The 18133-nt window shown below is 40.4% G+C and overlaps 1 protein-coding gene across 5 annotated transcripts in view; it reads left to right on the forward strand.

Moving 5' to 3' along the window:
• SLC36A4 (solute carrier family 36 member 4) overlaps positions 1 to 18133 on the forward strand; it is a 221826-nt gene that overhangs the window by 154965 nt on the left and 48728 nt on the right. Inside the window, exon 1 of one of the 5 annotated variants that reach the window (XM_031653035.1) lies at positions 13738 to 13959. The exons of 2 other annotated variants lie outside the window; for them this stretch is intronic. In XM_031653035.1, coding sequence (XP_031508895.1) covers positions 13905 to 13959 — 55 coding nt within the window. In that variant the 5' untranslated portion in view covers positions 13738 to 13904. Of the gene's footprint in view, positions 1 to 13737; positions 13960 to 17417; positions 17439 to 18133 lie in introns of those variants that run through there. 2 more of the 5 variants (XM_003910544.5, XM_021926433.2) reach the window with 2 other exon arrangements.

Consider the following 18133-nt stretch of genomic DNA (forward strand, 5'->3'; position numbering starts at 1 on the left):
CCTTGTATTTCTATTTGGTTACCTGTCCATTGTAAAATGTAGGATACTGAAGTCCCATGCTGTTATTGCATTGCTATCTCTGCCTTTGGATCTATTAATATGTACTTTATATATTTAGATGCTCTGATATCAGGTACATATGTGTTTAAAATTATAATATTATTTTGATGAAATGATCCCTTTATCATTATGCAATAACCTTATTTGTGTCTGTTTTACAGTTTTTGACTTAAAGTCTATTTTGTCTGCTATAAGTATAGTTATCCCTACTTTCTTTTGGTTTCCATTTGCATGAAATATCTTTTTCTATCACTTCACTTTCAGTATGTGTGTGTCCTTAAAGGTGAAGTGAGTCTTTTGTGGGCAGCATATAGTTTGGTCTTGTTTTTCATCCATTCAGCTGCTCTTTGTCTTTTGATTGAAGAATTTAATCAATTTATACTCAAGGTAATTATTGATAAGTAAAGACTTACTATTGCCATTTTGTTACTTGTTTTCTGGCTGTTTTGTAGATCTTTTGTCCCTTTCTTCTCTTACTGTCTTTCTTTGTAATTTGGTTATTTTCTATAATGGTGTGCTTTGATTCCGTTCTCTTTATCTTTTGTGTATCAACCACAGGTTTCTGTCTTATGGTTACTATGAGGTTTGCATAAAACACCTTATAGTTATAACAGTCTATTTTAAGCTGATAATAATTTCAATTACATGCAAAAACTCTACATGTCTATTCCCTATCCACCTTTTCTGCTTCTGATGTCACAAATTGGCATCTTTTTACATTGTATATCTGTTAACTAATTATTGTAGTGATAATTATTTTATTATTGTCTTTTAACCTTTATACTAGAGTTAAAAATGATTTATATACCACTATTACAGTATCAGAGTATTCTGGATTTGACAATATACTCACTTTAACCAGTGAGTTTCATACTTTTACATGTTTTCATGTTACTAATTAGCATCTAGAAAAAACTTGTATTTTTTTCTTTCTAGGTTGGTCTTGAGGTCTTTTGTGAGAGTGGCTATAAAATCTAGCCCTGCCCTGAGGGTCCAGGGCATTTGGTTATAGATGCTAACAGTGTATCTTTCATGTGATACTTCTTTATTCTGGTGGATGACCTAATGCTTAAGTGTCCTACCTGTGATCATGTGTCTCTCTCCTAGGAAACTTTTTTATACTGGCAGACACCCTTATGGCTCTTGTGACCTGTGTCCTGTTTATTTCTACCAAGATAGTCACTCTCTAGGAAAGCCCTGAACAGAAAAGAATTTATGCTTCAGGTGCACCAATCAAGTAAGACACAGAGGAGGCAATTCCACAAAACCCATGAAATGACAGAAGCAGTGTATTACTTACAAATCCAGGCCAACAGGAAGGAGAGGGCTGTTGAGGAAATTCTCACTCAAGCAGTGAGTGGGGAGCAAAAGAAAGAGAAGGAACTATGGGCCTAAGCCTTTACCAGGGTGCAGGGCACTACCCAACCAGGTTTTCCATGAGGAGTTCTAATTGTTGAATTTAGAACAAGTAGATAACTGTTCCATGGGGTCATGCTGTGACTCACAGGTGGTCACTGCAGCATACGTGAGCAGTTCCTATGGGGTAGGAGAGTCAGTAGGATAAGTCAGGTAAGTTGTATCTATTAATAGCTGTTCCATATGAAAGTGGTCACTAAAAGGCAATTGCATAAGACAGATAACTGGATCAACCACCTTGAGGAACTATGAGAAGGCAGAGAACTGAACACTATGTGTTAAGGGTGACTAAGCCCTGCTTCTGGTATAAGAAACTTCAACTTATATTTAAAATGGATACTGAGGAAATATAAAATTATAATTCACTACAGTGTCTTTATATTTCAGGATAAAGAACTCCCTTTAGCTTTTCTTGTAAGGTAGGTCTAGTGGTGATAAACTCCCACAGCTTTTGTTTGGGAAAATCCTTCTCTCTCCATTGTTGAAGGACAGCCTTGCCAGGTACAATATTCTTGGTTGGCAGTTTTTTTTTTTTTCTTTCAGCACTCTGAATATATCACCACTCTCTTTCACAGCTTACAAGGTTTCTACTAAGAAATCCACTGATAGTCGTGTGGGTGTTCCTTTTTATGTGACAAGTTGTTTTCTTCTTGTTGCTTACAAAATTCTCTGTGTTTGATTTTTGACAATTTGATTATAATGTGGCTTGCTGAAGACCTCTTTCTGGTCAACCTATTTGGAGTTCTTTGGGCTTCATGGATTTGGACGTCCACTTCCCTTTCCAGAATTGTTAAGTTTTCTGTCATTTATTTAAATAAATTTTCTGTTCCTTTCTCTTTTTCTGTTCCTTCTGGAATGCCCATAATGCATATATTAGTTCACTTGATGGTGTCCCAATAAGTCCTGTAGGCTTTCTTCACTCTTTGTTACTCTTTTTGTTGTTTATTATTCTTTCTCTGGCTGGGCTATTTCAAATGACCTGTCTTTGAGCTCACCAAGTCTTTCTTCTGCTTAATTGAATCTGCTATTAAAGCTCTCTATTGAATATTTCAGTTCAGTCATTGTGTTTTCAGCTCCAGAATTCCTGGTTGGTTCCTCTGTTTGGTTCATTTTTATGGTTTCTAGTTCTTTTTTGAACTTTAAATTTTGTTCACATGTCATCTTCTTGATGTCATTTAGTTGTTTATCTGTATTCACATATAGTTCACTGAACCTCTTTAAGATTATTATTTTGACTTCTTTTTCAGACAGTTAGTAGCTTTCCATTTCTTTAGGTTCAGTTACTGATACTTTATTTTGTTTTAATGGTAGTGTCATGCTTCCCTGATTATTCTTGATCCTTGTGGCCTTGTGTTGATGTCTACACATTGGAAGACATAGGCACCTTCTCCAAACTTTACTGATTAACTTTGGCAGGGAAAGCCCTTCACCACTTAGTCTGTCTATAGATTATGTGTGAACTAACTGGCAGAGTTGTTGATGGGCTGGTCTGGTGCCTAGGTCAGTGGGTCAGTGGGCCTGGGGCCTGGGTTCACTGGGAGGAGCCTGAATCCACAGGCTTCCCTGGCACTGGGATGGGCCTTGAGCCTGAATTTGCAGGGGCCAGCCTGTGATTGGGCTAGGCCTAGAGCCTGGGACTCTGGGGGCTGGGTCATGGGGGCAGGGCTGGCACTGGTGTCTGTGGAAAAGTTAGATGCTCACTTCATTCTACTTCCTCCATGCAGAGGGTATCGGTCTTCATGCTGTGCTGCTAGGGCTTGGGGGAAAAGGGATGAAAGCAATGTGAAATTATCCTTCCTACACTCTTTGTCTTTTTTATTTCTGTGCTTTACCCAAGTGCTGTAGTTGCCCGTCTGGATTTATTGGTTCTTGTGAAGGTATTTTTGTGAGTGGACAGTTATTCAAACTGATGTTTCTGGAAAGGGACAAGTCCTGGAAGTTCCACAATCCTGCTGTCATGCTGATAAACCTAAACTTCAACTTTTTCAACTAAAAATGAAGTACTATTACACCTGCTTATATTATTGTTGTACAGGATAAATTAGGTAAAGTTGAAAAGCACTTAGCATGGGGCCTTACTCAATCCAAATTAGATTTTGTTATATTTATTATTAATACTTCTGACAAAATTAATTAGACCATTGTGATATGAGGACTCCCACTTTTATTACTTTTTAGATATGACTAACAGAAGAAAAGAGAGCAAGCGAGAATCTAATTAACAGTACTAAACTGAACAAACATCACTCTGTTTATTCTACCTTGTTTTTTGCCCCCATTCCCGCCCCACTGCCGAAAGGCAGAAAAATGGAGCCTCCATGAATACTTTTTCCAGGATAACTTACAATGTGATGGCCCAGTCTTGGTGAGAGATGACAATGTGCTAGCAGCCCTCACTCCTAGCGCCTCCTCGGCCTCTGCCTTCACTCTGGTGGTGCTTGAGGAGCCCTTCAGCCCACCACGGCACTGTGGGAGCCCCTCTCTGGGCTGGCTGAGGCCAAAGCCTCCTCCCTCTGCTTGCAGGGAGGTGTGGAGGGAGAGGCCCCCGGCGGGAACCAGGGCTGCTTGCTGTGCTGGCGGGCCACTGCGAGTTCCGGCAGGCGCGGGCTCAGCAGGTCCGTGTCAGGGAGCGGCCAGTGGGCGCCACAGGCCCAGGGTAGTGAGGGGCTTAGCACCCGGGCCAGCAGCTGTGGAGGTTGCGCTGAGTCCCCCAGCAGTGCTGGCCAGTGGTGCTGCACTCAAATTCTTGCCAGGCCTTAGCTTCCTCCCCAGGGGGCAGGGCTAGGACCCGCAGCCCGCCATGTCTGAGCTCCCCCCGCCTCGCTGCAGAGGGCTCCTGCGCAGCCCGAGCCTCCCCGCTGGGCACCGCCCCCTGCTCCATGGCACCTGCGCCCATCGACTGCCCAAGGGCTGAAGAGTGCACGCACCGCTCGGGACTGGTGATGGGCAACTCGCCTGCAGCTCCCCTGCAGGATCCACTGGGTGAAGCCAGCTGGGCTCCTGAGCCTGATGGTGACTTGGAGAACTTTTATGTCTAGCTAGAAGATTGTAAATACACCAATCAGCGCTCTGTGTGTAGCTCAGGGTTTGTAAATACACCAATGGGTACTCTGTGTCTAGCTAACTCTGTGTCTAGCTAACCTAGTGGGGACTTGGAGAACTTTTCTGTCTAGCACTCTGTGCGTAGCTCAAGGACTGTAAACGCACCAGTCAGCACTCTGTCAAAACGGACCAATCAGCTCTCTGTAAAATAGACCAATCAGCTCTCTGTAAAATGGACCAATCAGCAGGATGTGGGTGGGGTCAGATAAGGGAATAAAAGCAGGCTGTGGCGCCAGCAGTGGCAACCCACTTGGGTCCGGTTTCATGCTGTGGAAGCTGCGTTCTTTTTCACTTTGCAATAAATCTTGCTGCTGCTCACTCCTTGGGTCCACTGCCTTTATGAGCTGCAATACTCACCAGGAAGGTTTGCAGCTTCACTCCTGAAGCCAACGAGACCGCGAACCCACGGGGAAAAATGGACAACTTCAGACAAGCTGCCTTTAAGAGCTGTAACACTCACCACAAAGGTCTGCAGCTTCATTCCTGACAGCGAGACAACGAACCCACCAGAAGAAGGTCCAGAGACATCTGAACGTCTGAGGGAACAAACTCCGGACACGCCATCTTTAAGAGCTGTAACACTCACTGCGAGGGTCGGTGGCTTCATTCTTGAAGTTAGTGAGACCAAGAACCCACCAATTCCGGACACAGGGGGACAGTTGATCCTCAGTAGGGCCCTCCTGAGATTGGCCAAGGAGAAGGGTAAAGGAGAAGAGAGAAGATTTGAGGAAATTTTGCTGCAATTTAAAAGTCCTGAAGAGAGCAGGTGCTATGGCAGATGCTTGTAATCCCAGTGCTTTGGGAGGTCGAGGCAAGAGGACAGCTTGAATGCAGGAGTTCAAAACCAGCCTGTGCAACAAAGTTGAGATCCCGTCTGTACAAAAAATTAAAAAATTAGCCAGAAATGCTGGCACACAACCTGCAGTCCCAGCTACCTGGGAGGCTGAGACAGGAGGATCACTTGAGCCCAGGAAGTCAAGGCTGCAGTGAGTTGTTTTTGTGTCACTGCACTCCCATCTTGGGTGACAGAGTGAGATCCTGCTTAAAAAAAATGCCCTGAAGAAATGAGAAAAAGCTAGGGATGATAGATGGATAGGGAGAATGCGTGGCATATGAGAAAGAGCCCTCACTTGGCACCTATGTACCACTCTATGCAGCATGCTTTATTTCCTTTGGTCATAGGCTGCCCTGGCAAGGGAATGGGCTTTTAACTTGAGTTTTCAGGACCCTCCCTGTGACTGAGGTAGGCCTGGAGCCGAGGGCTCTGGGGATAGCCTGGTGTCAGAGTTTATAGGGGTCAAAATCAAGAAAACAGCTACTTTAGTAACTGCTGTACTCTTACCTGACAATTATTGGCCTGTATAAATCAGTATCCCCCCAAAAGTTATTGAGATGGTAATGAAAGCCCATAAGAATCCAAATTTTGAGAACTTTTTGGGATGGGAATGTGATTATCTATTGCTTGAATAAATGTTTCTAGAGACTATGTGATAGAGGAGACAACAGTCATTTAGACCTGGGTTAGAATCTTGGCTTTACTATTGGATTTTGAGTAAATTGCTTCTCTTAATCTAAGTTTCTTGATTTGTAAAATGGAGATACTTGAAGTTTTTTTTGGTAAAGAGATTGTGTAGGTGCATTTATAAGGATCTTGCTAGGAAACAGATGGCCCACATATGCAAACTGCTAATTAGAGTTGGAACTATTTATGATGGTATAGGCAGGTGCAGTAATCTGTTTGTGTCCCTCCTAAATTCATATGTTGAAATGCTAACCTCTAAAGTGATTGTATTAGGAAACGGGGCCTTTGGGAAGTAATTAGGTCATGAGAGTGGAGTCCTTATGAATGGGATTAGAACCCTTGTAGACAAGACTTCAGAGAGTTCTCTCACCCTCTTTCCACCATGTGAAGATAAAACGAGAAGTTGGCAATCTTTAAGAGGGCCCACCAGAAACCCACCATGCTGGCATTCTAGTCTCAGACTTCCAGCCTACAGAACTATAGTAAATAAATTTCATTTAAAAGCCCCCCAATCTATGGTACTCTGTTACTACAGAAGTACAGTAAATAAGGCCGGGCGCAGTGACTCACGTCTGTAATCCCAGCACTTTGAGGCTGAGGTGGGTGGATCACGAGATCAGGATATCCAGACCATCCTGGCTAACACGGTGAAATTCCGTTTCTACTAAAAATACAAAAAATTAGCAGGGTGTGGTGGTGGGCGCCTGTAGTCTCAGCTACTGGGAGGCAGGAGAATGGCGTGAACCTGGGAGGCAGAGCTTGCAGTGAGCCGAGATCGGGATCGCGCCACCGCACTCCAGCCTGGGCGACAGAGTGAGACTCTGTCTCAAAAAATAAAAGAACTATAGTAAATAAATTTCATTTATAAGCCACTCAATTTATGATACTTTGTTATAACAGCCCAAACTGACTAAGACACCAGGTTTTTAGAAATATCCACAAGGAAAGACGTAGTATCCTTGGGCAGGCAATGGAGAGGAGCAGCACTCCTCTTTCTAGACCTGGCCAGTAACAGGAAGGAGAGAGCTGCCTGACAGAATCTGTGGCCTTCAGAGAGGGACGCAGCCAATCTGTAGTGATTCGGTAAGGAGAGCACTAGGGGAATTAATTTCTAACTTATTTCACCTCTGTCCTATGGTCTCCCTCCCGTACCTCAAACCGTCAAACCTAATTGGAAGCCAGACCTCAAGAAACCTATTGAAGCACTCTATACAGGGTAGTCTTCCAGGGCACAGAGCAACACAGAAAAGAAAGGAAAGTGAATCTGGAGGGAAAAAGTGGAAGATGATTGGAAAAGATTATAAGGTACTTAATATGTTTCCTGATAGAGATAGTACAGTTGACCCTTAAACAATCCATAGGTTAGGGACACCGACCCCTGTGCAATTAAAATTCTGTGTTTAAGGCTGGGAATGGTGGCTCATGCCTGTAACCCCAGCACTTTGGGAGGCTGAGGCAGGTGGATCACCTGAGGTCAGGAGTTTAAGACCAGCCTGGCCAAGATGGTGAAACCCCGTGTCTACTAAAAATACAAAAATTAGCCAGGTATGTTGGCATGCGCTTGTAGTCCCAGTTACTCGGGAGGCTGAGGCATAGTTGCTTGAACCTGGGAGGTGGAGGTTTCAGTAAGCCAAGACTGCACCACTGCACTCCAGCTGACCTGACAGAGAGAGACTCAGTCTCAAAAAAAAAAAAAAAAAAAGAAAAAAGAAAGAAAATCTGTGTTTAACTTTTGACTCCTATCAAACTTAATGACTCCTATCAAACTTAATTACTAATAGCTTATTGTTGACTAGAAGCCTTGATGATAACATAAAAATACATATGACATATGTTATATGTATTCTATACTATATGCTTAATCTAGAGAAAAGAAAATATTATTAAGAAAATAATAAAAAGAGAAAATACATCTGCAGTACTGTACTGTATTTGTCAATACTATAAGTTTCTGTTGTTTATGAGATGAATCATCTGTCTCAAATGGTAGGCAACTACAGCTGCAGACATCAATCTATGGTACACATTAAGCAATTCAGCTTTTTCTTATAATGTCATGACTTTTGTCTGTTTCTTGGGAGTACTTTCAGCATCACTAGTGGCATTTCGTATGGGTTCCATGGTGTTGTTCAAGTTTATAGTACTGCCTTAAACATGGTGAAAATCAGGCAAGAACCATGAGAGATCACTTTTTATAGCAATAGGCAATTTACTAGAGATATAAATTGCTCAATAATTCTTGAGCTCACTGCCAATAGTAACAGGAGGTGGCTATGAAATTATTACAGTATTACCATATGTATTACAATTAAGTTTATGAAATTATGATTTAATACTGCATCTTCATGTATGTTCACATTTCTCTTGACTGTGAAATGTGCCAGGTACAGTCTGTTTGTGCATAAATTGCTCACATGGCGGTGATTAGCATCACAGAGCATTTTAAGTTTTAGATTGTTCATTGTTGAGAGGATTTTTTCCAATAACGTGTTATATGCTTAGTTTTCCGTATCGTGATTATAAACTTAAGAGTATTGTTGCAAAATTCTGTGAAAAAATAATGTAAATTCTGTTAACTGGTTTTTCAATTTAGATTTCCTTTTTCTCTAGAGTGTCACACTTTTCTAGCGAAACTTTCTTAGGTCAGTTAGTGAAACAACTAGTGTTTCATTCAATATCTTAAAAAACTTCCACATCATATGAAAAATTTACCCTGTCCCAACCCAAATGAAAAAAAAATTATAATTTATAGTTGGTGATAATTTAAAAGGAAAATATATTAGTAGTTGGGTAAATTAGTATTATTTTAAACCAATTTCTTGTGGGTCAATAGTCTTTAACCAAAGGGTTCTCTCTCATTTTGACCATGAAATTTCAAAGGGCTTTTCAGAAAATTCACTTTCTTCATAGTCTTGCCCAGTCACTAAAAATTTAGAATCTAAAACTGCTATGTCCTCTGTCATAGGGATGATTGGCATTAAAGACAAAGAACTTGAAAACAACTACAGAGCAGGAAAATACATGACTTTAAAAAACAATAAATATTTTAGGTGACTTTGTTGGATATTTGTCTTAATAAAAATTAGTAATTGGCAGAAACTATGATTTTTTCTTCTTGTAAATTTACATTTATTTTTATTATGCATTAGCTTAATCAAATAAAACATAATGTGAAATAAATTCTTGCCTTATAGCTTGTTACAATTTCCTTTTTCAAGAGGCAACCATTTTGAACTCTTTTGGTAATTCCATTTGGTATTTGCCTTCATATTTCTAAATGACAAGCTTATAGTACTATTAATTTTTTCAGTTTTAGATACTATTTTCTCACAACTATGAAAAGTGAGAATTTAGCTCTTTTACATAATCCTTCATACAGATAATTTCTCCTCACTCCACTCATATCTTCAGAGAGTTATAATACACTCTCCACTACATTCACATTTTTATTATTATGCCTTTGCATGTATTATTCACTGCCAAGGCAAAGTGGTATACTATACTTTTGTTTCTTTTATGACTATTATGTTAACTGGAGTTAGTTGCCTTTTCTTTTTTTTTTTTTTTCATCTGCTTGGCTTTCTTCACATCTGTGGCTAAGTTTTCTCACCCTCCCTACAGCTCTACATAACATCTCTTTGTCCAATTCTGCATACTTTTCAGATTATCAATCAGTTTCACTGTTTCTTTTGTCCTCGGGGATAGCTGTTCCTGGTGCCTTCCATCTTCTTGCCCCAATTTGGACTGGTAGCTCTCTAGGCCCAGTGCAAAACTGCAATTTGGAACTTACTTTTGGCATTCTCTTGGGAGTTCCTTTCTCCTTTGCTGAATTCCTGGTTTTCTGAATCCCATGTCTCCTTCTTTCTAAGTTTACTCCTTAATTTTGGTGGAGCATTTCTCCAGTGCTTTCTAAGAAAGGGCACATGGGAAGTACACATAGAGCTTTTATGCATATTAAAATGTATTTATTTTACTCTTTCATTTGATTGATAGTACAGTTAGGTATAGCATTCCAAGTTGGGTGCGTTTTCCATCAGAAGCTGGAATGCCATGCTCCATTTCCCTCTAGCTAGCTTATGATGTTACTACTGAGTGGTCAGATGTGATTCCAGTTGAATGTGATAGCCTTCACCCCCATTTTTTCATCTGGGGAAGCTTTTAGAATATTCCTGTTATTATCAAATGTTCTAAAATGTTTTCAATGATGTATCTTGACTTAGGTCTGTTTGCATTTGTTGTATTGGGCATTCAGTGAATTCTTCAAATCTGGAAACAAATGATCTTCAATTTTGAGAAATTCTGTTATATTATTACTTTTATTTTTTTTTCCCTTTTCTCTTTAATCTCTTTCTGAATTAAGATACTGGAACTGCTAGATGGATCCTTTCATTTTTTTTTTTCTGTTTGCTTTTTTTTTGTTTGGTCCTTTTGCTCTACTTTCTGTTCCCTGGTTATTCCTTTTTTTATGGCAGTCTATTCCTGTCTCATAGATGGAATATCTTTTTTTAAAGTCTACTTGAGAATATTGCAGAGGTTTGTTAAGAAGTTAAACTTCTTCTATCTGCATCGTTGCTCTTTCCCAGGTATTTAGTTTTCGGTTTTTTTAATCTGCTAAATCTGTCATATAGAGTTAAATAAAATCAAGTTATTCTTAACAAAGGTAAGGTTGTCAGGAACAATTACTCCAACAAAGAACCTCTTAAGAGAACCAGTGCTGATCAGCATGTTTCCTAGGTTCATTAACAGAATAAACAAGTCATTAAGGCAGATCTTAATTAAAAGATGGTGAGAAGCTTGTCTCTATTTCCACTGAAAACAGAGGAGGATAAAACAGCGTTAGGATACAAAATGAGTAATATTTTATATAGAGGGGAATCAAATAGAGAGGATACGTAGGATTTGGTCTGCTCAGCTGTTCCTTCGGAAAACCGTTTCCTTCTCCACAATGTCATCTACATGGTTGTATCAGGAACTACCACAATATATGACTTTGTCCAACACTCACTTACTTGACTAGTCCAGGTGTGGGAATCTGATCCAAGGTGACTCAATCACAGTTCTTACCTAGGAAATGTTTAAAACTGAAACCGAGAAAAAGAGACCAGTATGTTTCTGATCACTCAAACTCTAAGATAAAGGAATTGAGAGCTTTTAGGAAACATGTTTCCTACCAGGTGAACCTGAGAAACAGAGGAGTTCTGCAGTGGGAACTTGCACAGACACACAAGCAGATGCACAGAGAAAAGCGATCACTGAAGAAGAGACTCTCAGAGGCATGAGAATCAGTTTTCTGAACCCAGTCTCATCTCTGTTTTAGCAATCTCAGTATCCTCATTAAATTCCTCTTTTGGCTTAAGCTAGTTTGAATTGGCCTCAGTACTGCAATAAAAAAAATCTCTAGCTAATAAGCTCACTTTATTTGATGCTTCCTGTGAATCAGGCAATGTGTTGATGCTTTGTATACTTTATCTCATTAAATCTTCTCAACTTGTAAGGTTGGTGATATTATTTTTCACATAAGAAAACTTTAGAGCTCTAACTATTATATAATAGGCAACTCTACCTAGATGTTCCACAGGTGTCTAAAACAGAACTATTTCTCTATCTGTAAAAGAGGAAAGGCTAGACTCACTGCTGGAAACGCTCTTCTCTCTACACACACCCAGCCAAGTCCTTCTTACCTTCACGTGTCAGCTTAAGTGTCCTCAGATAAGACTATCCTGCCTTCTCAATCTAAAGTAGGTTCCCTGGTGGTACCCTGTTATTTTCCTCACCAACAATTGTAATGACATATTTAGTATTTTGTTTTGTTCTGTTATTTCACATGCTGTATACTGCGAACTCCATGACAGTAGGGACCATATCAACATTATTTGCCATTCTAGCCCCTGCATCTAGCATAGTTCCTGACATATGGAAGGTGCTCCATAAAATGTGCTTGAATAAATTAAAGACTTCTAAATGTTTCCTTTCATATACCTCTGAGGCTATACTCAGTAACTTTCAACAACTGTTCATTGAGTGACCAGTATGTGCAAGTCACTGTGGTAGCCCTGTTGAGACAAAGACAAATACAGTCAATTCCTCAACAGGCCTAGCACACTGCCTTGCACATAATAGTATACAGCATAGTATAAACCCCAGAAAGAGGAATAATTATAAGATGAGAAGTGTTATAACAGAGATACGAACAAAGTGCTGCAGGTGCAAAGAAGGAAGTAGTTAAGATATGATCCAAGAAGTTAAAGTCAGGAAAAGACAGGAATTTCCAGGGTTCAGATTGTCACATTCTGTATAATGTGTCTATTTTGACACAGCTGTACTTTATATCTGCTTCTAATTTATAAGACCTGGAGTAGAAGTCCTAGTAAATACGTTCTCAAGTAGAGATGCATGAATTTCTCTTGAATCTTATGATCATCGTTACCACTTGCTTTATCTTCACATCACTGTAAAGACATTGAACCTGGCCTCCTGCCTCAGCCCAAGCCTCTTCAAAAGATTCCAGGCCTATATTACAAGTCAAGCTTTTCTTCCCTCCATATTGCCAGATCTGCTTTCCCTGGAGCTGAGATTAGGGGACAATGACTTTTGATCCCTTTTAACACTCAAAGGATAATGTTCTTCTTCTAAGATGCTGTCCCACATGTTCTCATTATAATGAGTGGTTTATGGAAAATTACCTTAGTCCTATAACTTCTGTCTGATGCCTGTCTTCTCTCCTGCTGATCTTTAACCAGGTGATCCACCCCAACACTGGTTGGGGAACATTTCTCTAGTTATAGTTCAGAATAAATGTCTTCTTCTTCTTTTATTTATTTATTTTTTAAAATCTCCTTTACACCTTTGTCAGGAACACTTCAGATAAAACCTTCTTTTGGGATTTGCATGTATATGTATGTGAACAAACTGCGTTCACTTAAAGGAAAAAAAAGCGGGTTGGCAAACTGTCATTATCACTAGTTATCCAGTGAAAGCCTACAAAGGATGCAACAGGAGGAAAGATGTAGATAGTATGTAACTGTGTACCTTTTTAATCTCAGAATTTTAAATATTTAACACCATTGCCATATAGTTACATCAGTGACTGTTAATCAGAATTATCTCACAGATTGCCGTCAGAATTAAAGATAATGTATGTATGGTGCGTAGGAGTATTTGAAACTACATCAGTACACTTAGTTTTTACCTTAATTTTCTTTCAGCACCACGGTCAACGTCAAATATCTGCAAGGACATTGAAATATCCTCAAAGTGAAATTGTATGTGACTTAATTAAATTCTATTTAACTGTATCCGGTAACTCTAACTATAGAAACAGGGAGACGAATAACCAGAGTAGTCAGAACCTCAACATGGGTAGGGGACAAATCCCGTCCTTCTTCGCATTCTCCAAGGTGACTTACAGAACGCTAACGCCTTGCATACGGACAGGCGCCCCAAATTTAAGTTCGCGGTCATCTTTAAAAACCCCCAGGGAGCTATGGACCCAGGTCTCGACCAGCTCTAAGGTCCCACCCTCGCTGATCTCAGGTTACCCAACCCTCCTCTCGGGTTACCCAACCCGGCCTTGCTGCAGTCCTTGGGTCTTCGGCCCCTCCCGCCCCTCGCCGGCAGTGCCCGCCGAGCCGGGCTGCCCCACTGCGCATGCTCCTCGCCGCGCGGGTGGAGAGCGCCGGGGCAGGGAGGCGAGCACCAGGCGCTGGTCCCTCCGGGCAGGGGAGGTAGGCCTGGGCCTGACGCCGGCCACGCAGCGGCGGGAAAGTGAGCACCCGGGCGGCGGCGTCCTGGAGACCCGCGAGAGATGGAAGCGGCGGCGACGCCGGCGACGGCCGGGGCGGCGGGGTGCGAGGAGCTAGGTCGGTGTTGTGCGTGGGCAGGGACCCGGGGCTGACGTAGGCGGGGGTCTGTGCGGGGGGTCGGGTGCGCCCACACCTCCCGGGGCCCCTCGGCCACGGCCGGGAGGAGGCGGACCCTGCCCCCCCGCCCGTCCGCATCCGGGTTCCACAGGGAAAGACGTGGGGCCGAGTGGGCGGTGTGTGTGCGTGTGTGTGTATGCGCGCGTGTGTGCTCTTGAGGTTGTGGGACTAGCACGGGTTCTAATTTAAACCTAGCAAACAAACCTTCCCAGGAAGTTGGAATGAGTTGAGGCCTGATTGCTAACTGACCCCGTTGTCAGCATCCGCAAAGGAACCAGTTATCTGACCCCGAGAGCTTGGTCAGACGAAGCCCAGGCCTCAATAGGGTGTTAAAATGTGTGTGTGTGTTTGCGCGCGCGCGTGTGGGTGAGTGTGTGTGTGGAGTGGGGCGGGGCCCTGTGTGTACACGTCGAAGACGCGAGAGCCTGCGCCGCGACTCTCACAGTTTTTTTCCCCAATGATGCTTTAAGGAAGTTATCATTGTTCTGCTTTTCAAATGCTGCAGCCCCTTTCGGAATCTCCAGATGAATCCTCATTTTACCCCTTGTTATCCCAGAGTTTCGAACAGGTCGTGCTGACCAGAATGAACAGGAGATACCTGTAGCTTGCTCACTTGGCAAAGTTTGTTTTCCTGCTTTCCTTCGATCCTGTTTCTTGGCGAAAGGGCGTGTTTGTTTATGGTTTCCCGCTGTCCAAAACAAAAAAGTAGGGATTAGGGTGATAAAATGATCGCTCTGCCAGGTATATGTACTGTACTGGGGAGTATTTTTCATTCGATGCTGATTAAATGTAATTAAAAGATTAAATCTAAATGTAATCTTCAAGAAAACGGTTGAACTTTAAAAAATACCGTATTATAAGTAACTTACAGGTTTTATTCCTCTAATAGCTTGCAGGGCACTTTGCAGTGGAATTTTTTTCAGGCCATAATAGTAGAAACAATAAACTTAACATTTTATTGCATGCTTACTGTGTGCAAACACTGTGCTAAGTGCTTTGCCTGTGCATTGTCTTTAACCCTCACAGCATTTGGGATAGGTGCTATTATGATCTCCATTTTATAGATACAGTAATTTTAAGCTTATTAATGGCAGAACCCAAATGTGAACTCAGGTTTGCCTGTTTTAAATTCATTAACAACCTGTCTTAGTGAGGATATGGAGAAATGGGTATTCTCATGCATTGCTGGCAGGAAAGGGATAATACAGTTATCCTTAAAAATGTACATATCCTTTGACCCAGCAATTCTCCTTCTGAATATTTCCAGAGGAAATAAGTAATGTAACAAATACTTATATCAAGAGGTTTTCATTATAGTATATAGCTGTTAGCTAAAGTACAATGAAAGGAAATTGGTTAAATTGTGGTATAGCTGTATACTGTCTAACCATTAAAAGTGATATGGAAAGATGTTCACCATGTACATTTTCTTTAACTGAAAAAAAAGTTACAAATTATTTCAGTTTTTTTAAGTTTTATGTATTCATTAATTCAACACATATTCATTCAGCTTCCCCTGCGCACTTGAGATACATCGTGAGCAAAACAGATAAAAATTCCTGTTCTTATGGAGCTTGTATTTAGTAAGGGGAAGCAGAGAGTACGCAGTAAAGACTATAACCAGTTAATTATATAGTATGTTAGGTGAAAAGTGCTATGGAAAACAAGAGCAGGGTAAGGGAAATCAGGAATGAGGGTGGGGGCTAGGCAGTTTGCAGTATTTTATAAAATGGTTGGGATGGGCCTTATTGAAAAGGTGCAATTTGAGTAAAGACTTGGAAGAGGTAAGGAAATTAGCCAAATGGATATCTGGGGAAAGACTACTCCAGGCGGGAAGAATAACTAAAGGAATAGCAAGGAGACGAAAGTGGCTGAAGCAGAGTGATGGAGGTAGCGATGAGGCCAAATTATGTAGGGTCTTGTAGGCAATGTAGACTGTGACTTTTACCCTGAGGGAAGGGGGGTCCAATGCAGGGTTTGAACAGAGGAGTGTCATGATCTGCCTTGTTTTAAAAGGATTGCGTTGACTGCCATGTGAAGAATAAACTGTAAGGGGGCAAAAGTAAAAGCAGGAGAATATTTCAGTAATTCAGGAAAGATGTGGGTGTCTTTCAGAGCAGTATGGCAGTGGCAGTGGAGGTGAAGAGACATAGTTAGCCTCTAGGTATATTTTGAAAGAACCAGTGTGATTTCCTGACAGAGTGGATGAGGGTTAGAGAGTAAAACGGAGGAGACAAGGAAGACTCCAGAGTATCTAGAAGAATGAAATTGTTATTAACTGGGATATTATGGTGGTTTTGTAATATACCTACAGATTCTTTGATGTTTCTCTCTTAAGTAGGAGAAACTTAATTTTTTTCTCTTCGAGTGGGGGCTGGACTTAGTAACTTGTGTCTAATGAAAGATTTGGGTAGAAGTGATGATGTATGACTTCAATACTAGATAATAAAGTGCATTGTACCTTCCTCCTTGCTTTGTCTTTTTGAATCACTCACTTGAAGGAAAGCTAGCTGTCATGTTGCAAGGAGACTCAAGCGGCTCTAAGGAAAGCTCCGTGTTGCACAGAACCGAGGGCTCCTGACAATAGCCATAAATTGTTATACAGCAATAGATAACTAATACAAATGGGTAAAGTTGCAGGAATAGCAGGCTTGCTGGTGAAGACCAGTTCAGTTTGGGGCATGTTAAGTTTGAGATGTCCATTAGGTATCAAAGTGCAGATGTCAAGTAGGCAATTGGATTTATGTCTAGCATTAGTGAAAGGTCTGGTCTGGAAATGTAAGTTTGGATGTTATCAGCATATGGATAGTATTTAAAGATAGGAAACAGAATGAGAAGATATGAGAGTTGTTTGTGTGTATGTGTGTGTGCCTGTGAACATATACTCTAAAATGTTAACAGTAGTAATTTCTGGGTAATGAAGTAATTTTTAATTTCAAAAATGTTGTTGATGTATTTTCTGATTTTCTACAATGACCAAGTGTTATTTAATTTAAAAAAAGAATTTCCAAAAATGGGTATTTATGTAAAAAGCACTGGTAGAGATGTTAAGATACAGGTTCTCGTAAGGCATGTGAATAGCTTAAGGTCTGCACTTTATTTCATAGCCCATGGGGCCCTCTGGAAGGGTTCTTGCTGTGTATATTTCTTCCTCCTCAGAAATGAACAAAATAGTTATGGAACTTATTTTATATCTAGAGAGTAGTTTATAGATTCAGGTGACAATATTATGTTATTTTTAAAAATGAAACTATTTCTACTTTCTTTTAGTTTGTCTATTGCCAAAATACAAGTGATTTTTAAATTTTATTATAAAAGTAATGCAAGTTTGCTACAACTGCTTTTCTTTTCTTTTTTTTTAACATTTTCCAGAGAAGGAAAAGTGCACTAACGTTATCCAATTGTCCATCTATATTCTGGTAAATTTGTTTACATTTTGATATATTTACTTTCCCTTATTTCTACTTAATTTTTAAAAACATGATTGGAATCATATTGCAAATATTCAGCTTTTTCCCACTTCGCATATGATACGCTGTTCCCTGTTTTACTCAGACCTCAGTATTGCACCATAATGTCAGTGCAATACTTCATAAAGTGACTGTGCCTTAATTTAGTAATTTCCTGATTGCCACACATTTAGTTTGTTTTCCAATTTTCAATATCAGTAATGTTTTAATGAACATTCTTGTGCAAAATCCTCTTCTGCATACACTAGCTTGCCAGAAGTAGAATTACTAGGTGAAAGAAATAAACATTTTTAAGACTTTAATACCTAGGATAGTGCTAAATTAATGTGATTTTAGAACATTCTGTCTACAACTTGAAATTTACGTTGGTTTTAGGCTTGAAAATTGAGATTCAAACAATTTTCTTGCCAAATAAGACAACGTACAAGCCCTGCCTAATTTAAGAATGTTCCATTTGTATGCACCGTTAATGTATCCCTATGGTATACTATGTAATACACCTAACATCAGATATATTGTGTATAATAAATATTGTATAATATTGAATCAAGCTAGTGTTTCTTATTTATCTATAATTTCTCCACTTGTAAATCGGTAGCACACGTATTCCTTAATAGTGTTTTAGTTTATGAGACATCATTAAT

The sequence above is a fragment of the Papio anubis genome, chromosome 12 (assembly GCF_008728515.1).
Source record: "Papio anubis isolate 15944 chromosome 12, Panubis1.0, whole genome shotgun sequence".
NCBI lineage: Eukaryota > Metazoa > Chordata > Mammalia > Primates > Cercopithecidae > Papio > Papio anubis.